We start from the raw sequence: 7,705 nt of genomic DNA, 5'->3' as shown, positions 1-7,705 counted from the left end.
AAATACACAGGTGTTTCTCTCCTATGAGGTCACTATAAGTCAGAAACCACATAGGAGGGCGGTTCTCCTCTGTCCTATGGGGTGGCTGTGAGTCAGAATTGACTCAGTGGCAGGGCGATGCTTTATTTTTGCTCTCCCCTGACCTCTCTATTCCTGCTAAATACCAACCTCTGTTCCAGCACTAGGAATACTGGCAACTCTAGCTACTACTCAGAAGTGTAGGGGAGTTCTAATGTCATTCCACTTAGCATGCGTTTTAAATCCATTTGGGACATTTCCCTAGGGCTTTCTCAGTCATTCTGAGCTTCTCTCTTTCCGACAATTCAGACACTCACATATGCAGTTTGTGATTTATTGATGTCTCAGCTAAGATCGCTACCACTGCAGGCCCTCTCTGCCTCAGTGTCTTCCGAGGGCTCCGGAAGCAGAGTGACAAGTGAGAGGAGCCGGGGCCAATCTGCCCACCCACCTGCCCATCCTCCCTAACCCTCCTCCTTCTTCTTCAGCTCTTCCACTTTGGTAACATAAATCCTCATGGCGTCCATCTTGGTCATCCCTTTGTTCTTGGTCCACGCCTCCCACTTGGCCTTGGCTTTCAAGTCCGTGGCGGGGGGGCGCAGGGATGTTGCAGTCGCCCAGGGTGGCCTGTTTGTAGTAGCTATACACCAGCAGCTTCTCCCCGTCGCTCACAGGGCCCTTGAGCTCCTTGATCGCCGCGCAGGCTAGCTCAAACTCCACCTGGCCCATTGGTGCCTCTGCAGCTGGCCCCTGACCCTGGGTAGGTGGTCTCCGGAGCTAAGGGTGGACAGTGAGAAACGCTTGAGGCCCGTGGTTAGCCCCAAGAAGAGGGACAGGGGAACATGGAACGGGGGTCGCGTGTGAGAAGAATACAGGCTATGCCCCTACGTTTTATCGGGGAGACATCGGGGTGGGTGTGGATAATGCGCTCACCGCCAGGCAGCGCGGCGCAATCGGGGTTTTTTCGTTTTGTTTTGGCTCACGGTCATTTTCTGCCAAGAACTGTGCATGAAGTTTTCAAAACCCCAAACCCAACCCTACTGCCATCGCGGCATTCCCCCTCATCGTGACCCTCCAGGCAGGGCCGGGGAGAACTGGGCCGTGAGTTTCCTCCAACTCTCCTTCTGGGAGCCTCGGTTTTGTCCCCCATGGGGTGGAGCGGCTGGCGGTTTCAAACTGCCGACCTCACGATGAGCAGCCCAACGCATTAATTACCACGCCACCACCAGGCCTCCCGATTTCCCTGGAGAGGGATCAGCTGTCGGAGGGAGTCCAGGGTGTCGGTGCGGGGTGTCAAGGGGATCAGCTGTCGGTGCGGGGTGTCAAGGGGAGACGCGCCGTGGAGTGGCCTGTGGCTGTCGGTTAGTGGACAGCCTGGGGCGGGGCATCCCGTTCGGGGGAACTGTGCGTGGGTCCAGGGTCGGGACTAACGGGCCGGGGGGCTGGGCCGTGTTCCAGACAGACGGAAAAGCCAGGAAAGGGAAGGCGGAAAAAGGGAGCGCGGCGCGGGTGCCGGGAGGCCGGAGACTACTTGCTTGTGGGCCGGTGGGAGGTCGGCGGTCTGCGGTCGGTAGGGGGCGCTGCGCGCTCGACGCCGCGAGCGCGTGGGTGGAGACGCTGCGCGTGCGCGCTGAGCGGCGGAGGCGGGCCGAGGCCTAGGCGGGCGCCGAGCCGGAGACTGAGGGCGGAGACTGAGGCGCGGCCTATTGGACCGCCCCCGGCCCCGCCCATTGTGGCGTGGCGCCTGCGCCGCACGCCCGGCCAGCGAGGGGGAGGGGCGCCTCGCGCCGCCGCCAGCACCGCCGCCATGGACCTAGGTGGGTGTCCCGGCCCCCGAGGCCCTGGTCCACTCGGACCACGTCCTGCCACGGGGAACTCGGGTGCTGCTGCCCGGCCCAGCCCGCCCCCTCCTGTTGCTTACGGCTGGCCGGTCCCGGCCCCAAACCCCTCCGGGTCGGGAAGAGGCTTTGGCGGGGCCCGGGGTGGCCTTGGAAACGGGGAGTCGGGAGGCCGGGCGTAGTCCCTGCCCGGCTGCCTCTTGACCGTCCCTTGCGCGCTCCGAGCCGCGTTTTCCGTGAGGAGCCTGGCCGCTGCGAAGCGAGCATTTCTTGAAAGTGAGAAGGGCTGATCCACGTGGTTTGGGAAATGCCGGCCCCGAGGCCCCGGGCCGCCCAGTGGTTGCTGCCTTGACTGGCGCATCTTTTGAACGTCTACGAAATTCTGGGGGCAAGTTTCTTGCCCCCCTCAGGTTTTTTCATCGCTAAAGCGGGGGTAATGGCGATAGTGTACCTTTTTCATAAAGCTTTAGGGAGTTGACATGAAGTTCACGTGTTTAGTGAGAGTTGGAGACAACTCGGGGCACGGCCAGCCTTCGAATGTGCGGTTGTTGCGGGAGGGGCTTGCGGCTGATGGTAACTTTGAGCCCAAAGGGCGTCCTGATTCAGAATCCTGGCTTGGGAAAGCGGGAGGGAGAATCGGGTGTCAATGACTTGCTTCTCAAGCCTTCCAGTTTGCTGGAGGTGCGCTTTAGGGGTACCCCTGGTGTTAGGAAGTAGAGCAATGTCCTGGGCCCTGGCCCCTTCAGCCCTCCAGTGGCAGAAGGGAGGAGTTTGCAGCCCTGCAGCTGTGGTTTCTGTCCCCGCCCCCCCTACCACTTTGTAGTGGGACGCCCTGAGCAAGTGGAGTGTTCCCATGTCTAAAACAGAATCATCTCCCTTCACAGGTGGTTTGGGTTAAGGTCAAGTGCATACTGCCTGCAGCGCAGCACCTGCCACACTCAGGACAGGCACCCCCCCCCCCCCAAGCACCAGGTAGCCATTTGTGATAAAACACTAGGAATTTGCCCATCTGTTACTTGCTCCTGGGGCGTGGGGAGACGGGCACTTAGAGTCCTAGAGAAGATGTTTTGGGTCCCTGGGGACACTCAGCCTTGGTTTTAGGATTGAGTGCCCTCCTGAGCTTTCGGCCTGTTTCCTGGAAGAGGCCTCAGACTTCCAGTTATCAAAATGGAACTTGCCTTCCTGTTGCCTGTTTCTACTGGTTCTCACGGACCTCCAGGTCCCCAGGTTAGAGAGCGTGGGAGCCATTTTTCACTCCCCAACTAAGTCAAGCCAGCCCTGCAGAGGCTTTGGTAGCTCTGGCCCCACTTCCTCCCCACCGATCTTTTCTAATCCTGATTATGAGAGCCAGCTTACATGCCGCCCCTCCTTCTCTTGCAACGTATCCCACCACCTTCTTTCTCTCTTTGGCTGCCCTCCATTGCAGGACCCTTGAACATCTGTGAGGAAATGACTATTCTGCATGGGGGCTTCCTGCTGGCGGAGCAGCTGTTCCGCCCCAAAGCACTGGCAGAACTGACCAAGTCTGACTGGGAACACGTCGGGCAGCCCATCGTGGAGGCCTTGCAGGAGATCTCAGCCGTAGCGTGCACCCAGCCCTTTGTGTGGAAGAAGAAAGCTCTGATCATCATCTGGGCCAAGGTTCTCCAGCCCTACCCCGCCACCACTTCCGACACGGAAACCTGGTGGCAGGAAGATGTGTTTTTCTCCGTGGGCAACATGCTCCCGACCATCAATCACGCAGTTCTTTTTGAGCTGCTCAAGTCCCTGGAAGCCTCTGGACTCTTCATCCAGCTCCTGATGGCCCTGCCCACCACCATCTGTCGCGCGGAGCTAGAGCGCTTTTTGGAACACATGACTCTTGACACTTCCTCAAAGGACGTGGCCTTCTTCTTGGACATGTGGTGGGAGATGATGAAGCACAAGGGCAACCAGCAGGACCCGCTGCTCTCCCAGTTCAGGACAATGGCCCATAAGTACTTGTCCTCCTCAGATGAGTTCTGCCACCCTCCCAAGAGGTTTAAGTCAGACCCAGATGTGTGTCCTACCATGCCCCTCTTGGCCATGCTGCTGAATGCGCTGAAGCAAATCCAGAAGAAGATCCTGTGCCCTGCGATGAAGTGCTGTGCCTTAGCCAACCTGGCCGACATGCTGACGGCTTTTGCCCTGGTGGAGGAAGACCTCCAGGAAGTGTCTGCGACCGTGTATCTGGACAAACTGGCCACCGTGATCACCGTGTGGAACTCGGACACCCAGAACCCGTACCACCAGCAGGCGCTGGCAGAGAAGGTGAAGGAGGCCGAGCGGGGTGTCAGCCTCAACTCCCTGGCCAGGCTCCCCACAGAGACGCTCTTTGTGGGGTTCGAGTACATGCAGTGTCTGCTCCGCGAGTGGGGGGAGGAGCTGCAGGCCCTGCTCAACAGCAGCCAGGGGACAAATTACAGAAGCTACCGCCTGTGCGAGAGCCTGACCTCCTTCAGCCAGAACTTGAAGCTCTACCTGGATACGGCCGCCTTGTCCAAGGAAGAGAGGCAGGTGGTCTCTGAGCTGGCCGACTGTGTCAAGGACTTCCTGCGGAAAATCAGCCAGGTGCTGAAGGGCCAGGGTGCGGAGAAAGACATCGCCGCCTCGATCGCCATGGCCATCATTGAGCAGAAGATGGACCGGCACATGGAAATGTGCTATGTCTTCGCCTCCGAGAAGCAGTGGGCCTTCTCAGACGAGTGGCTCGCCTGCCTGGTTAACAACAAGGCCCTCTTCCGAGAGCCCAGCTTGGTGCTTAAGCTGCTGGAAACCGTGATGGACGTCGTCACCTCCGACAGGGCCGTTCCCGAGGCGCAGATCAAACAAGTGGTGGACTTGATCCTGGAATGTTACGCCGACCTCTCACTGCCAGACAAGAATAAGGTCCTGGCGGGCGTCCTGCGCTCCTGGGGGCAGCAGGGCCTCTCAGAGAAGCTGCTGGCTTACGTGGAGGGTTTCCAGGACAGCCTCAACACCACTTTCAACCAGCTTGCCCAGAGTGCCTCCGAACAGGGTCTGGCCAACGCCGTGGGCTCGGTGGCCCGGCTGCTGATTCTGCACCCTGAACTGACAGTGAAGAAGATGTGCAGCACGGCTGTCCTCCACCTCGGCACCCACAAGTTCCTGGCGCAGATCCTCAGTGCCTTCCCTGCTCTTCGGTTCACTAGAGAGCAGGATCTGGGGCCGGCCCCAGTCACCACCTTCGTGGTGGCCTGCCTCAAAGAAACCGTCTGGGGGAAGTTCTCGACCCCCAAGGAAGAAAAGCAGTTCTTGGAGTTCCTGAGCTGCCTGATGTGTCCCGTGAAGCCCCAAGGGATCCCCGTGGCCGCTCTGCTCGAGCCAGACGAGGTGCTGAAGGAGTTCGTCCTGCCTTTCTTGATGCTGGATGCCGAAGAGGTCGACCTCAGCCTGAAGCTCTTCACCCAGACTCTGGAGGCCCACTCGGGCGTAGAGGAGTACTGGCTGCAGACCTGCTTCCCCTTCCCCCTCATCTTCAGCCTCTGCCAGCTCCTCGATTGCTTCAGCAAGTACTGGCAGCTGCCCAGGGAGAAGCGGCGCCTCCCTCTGGACGGGAAGGACCTGGTGATCCACATCCTGGCGCTCCTCTGTGAGATCGTGTTAGCGAACGCCGAGACCTTCGCCCCCGACACCTGGACCAAGTCCCTGTCCTGGCTGCACCGGAAGCTGGAGCAGCTGGACTGGACGGTGGGCCTGAGACTCAAGCATTTCTTCGAGGGCCACTTCAAGTGTGAGGTGCCAGCCACCCTTTTCGAGATCTGTAAGCTTTCCGAGGGTGAGTGGACTTCCCAGCCGCACCCCGGGTATGGGCCAGGCACCGGGCTGCTGGCCTGGATGGAGTGCTGCTGTCTCTCCAGCAGCATCTGCTCGCAGATGCTCACTCTCCTGGTGGTGGACGTGGGCAATCCGGAGGAGGTCAGACTGTTCAGCAAGGGCTTTCTGGTGGCCCTGGTGCAAGTCATGCCTTGGTGCAGCCCCCAGGAGTGGCAGTACCTCCACCAGCTGACCAGGAGACTGCTGGAGCAGCAGCTCCTCCACGTCCCGTACAGCCTGGAGTACATCCAGTTTGTGCCCCTGCTCAACCTGAAGCCCTTCGCCCAGGAGCTCCAGCTCTCTGTCCTCTTCCTGAGAGTCTTCCAGTTTCTCTGCAGCCAGAGCTGTCGTAATTGGCTTCCTCTCGATGGCTGGAGCCACGTGGTCAAGCTCCTGAGTAACAGCCTGACCAACCTCCTGGACTCAGTTAGGTTGATTCAGTCCGTGGGCCCTTGGAACGAAGGGCAAGAACAGGACCTGACCCAGGAAGCCCTGTTTGTGTACACCCAGCTCTTCTGTCATGTCCTGCACATCATGGCCATGCTCCACCAAGAGGTGTGTGACCCCCTCTATGTCATGGCCTTGGAAATCCTCACTTGCTACGAAACCCTGAGCAAGGCCAATCCTTCCGTGAGCTCCTTGCTCCAGAAGGTGAACGAGCAGCGCTTCTTAAAGTCCATCGCCGAGAACATCACCCCGGAGGAGCGGCGCCACACCCTGCTGCAGAAGATCAGCAACTTCTGATCTCCGCCGACCGGAGAAAAGGGCTGGGCCTGGGCAGGGTGGGTCTTGTATGGGCTATAGCCCAGAAGCACAAACTTTACTGTGTGACTTTGTATACAAGATAAAAAAAGGTATACGCCATTAACAGTGTAAAGGAAATAGTTTCTTAGATATTTATAACATACAAATTGTAATAAAATTCTGGAATTTCATCTTGCCTCCAAATCTTTCTCATCCATGATACTGGGCTCACCTCGAGTCTCACCCTACTGATTGCCCCCCGAGCTGGTTTGACTCGTGACAACGCCTTATGTCACAGAGTAGAGCTGCTGTATACGTTACCTTCGCTTTAATCTTTGTGGGCAATCGCCAGGCCTGCCTTCCGTGGTACGACCCGGTAGATTGGAACCACCCACGCCCTGTCAAGCGTACATTTTTGGTACCATGTGGGGACTTTTCTTCCATCCTAGAATTTGACAAATAAGTCTGACAGTCAAACCACCTAAGGAGCGGGTTAACAGGATTTTTTTTTTTACATTGACTTCAAGGGTCATTTAAACATTGTAATGAGTTCTTGGAGAAGAGCTATAGGAGGGGTGGTCTTCAAAAAGATTGTGGGGGAAATTCCATTGTCCTTCCATTCTATCTTCCCATGAGCTTCCTGAAGCCCCGTCATAACCTAGCCCTGGCTTTGCCACCAACTGGCCATGTGATAAATGAATAAACTCAAGAAAATGGGAGTCTTCTGAATGGAGAATATTCTACTTCTGAGCCGTTCAGCTCAGAATCCAGAGGGGTTGTCCTAAGCTTGATCTGGCAAACACAGTTGAGAAGTGCTCTCAGAATGAGTATCTTTCTCTTCTCCCCACGGTGGGGTGCAGATGCTCTGAAGCATTCTGGGTATACTACAGAAGTAAGAGAATTGGCTGTCCAAGATGTTTGGGGAAATGGGAGGGGAAAAGCTAAGCCCCAGTACCTCCTCCACATCCACACCTTCCTATGCACTGGGTCTTGCTCAGACGCTGCCCCCTCCCCACCTTAAAGTAGGTTGACTCTAGGCTAGAAGAGGGTCTGACGTGACAGGTGACCACTGAGTTCAACTTCTGAGGACCTTGATGGTACATAGGTTCTATGCTTGCTCACCCCAAGGCCGCCAGTTCAAACCCACCAGCCACGCCAAGAGAAAGGTAAGTCTGTGCTTTAATAAAAACTTGCACTGTCGGAAACTACTCCGTCCTGTAGGGTAGTTATGAACCGGAACCACTTGATGG

At 57.4% G+C, this 7,705-nt stretch overlaps 1 protein-coding gene and 1 pseudogene across 1 annotated transcript; one reads left to right on the top strand and one right to left on the bottom strand.

Annotated features, from left to right (window-relative positions):
• Positions 1-338: 338 nt before the first annotated feature.
• On the bottom strand, positions 339-789 carry LOC142458186 (diazepam-binding inhibitor-like 5; annotated as a pseudogene).
• Positions 790-1,749: 960 nt separating this feature from the next.
• On the top strand, positions 1,750-6,646 carry GEMIN4 (gem nuclear organelle associated protein 4). Its single transcript, XM_075561247.1, has 2 exons — positions 1,750-1,835; positions 3,283-6,646. Exons 1-2 carry the CDS (start codon positions 1,826-1,828, stop codon positions 6,453-6,455), a joined length of 3,183 nt encoding a protein of 1,060 aa, XP_075417362.1. The 5' UTR covers positions 1,750-1,825; the 3' UTR covers positions 6,456-6,646.
• Positions 6,647-7,705: the final 1,059 nt, after the last annotated feature.

This window comes from Tenrec ecaudatus, chromosome 10 (genome assembly GCF_050624435.1).
Source record: "Tenrec ecaudatus isolate mTenEca1 chromosome 10, mTenEca1.hap1, whole genome shotgun sequence".
Lineage (NCBI taxonomy): Eukaryota > Metazoa > Chordata > Mammalia > Afrosoricida > Tenrecidae > Tenrec > Tenrec ecaudatus.
Note: the sequence above shows the minus strand (reverse complement) of the source record. Positions and strands in the feature narration are given on the sequence as shown.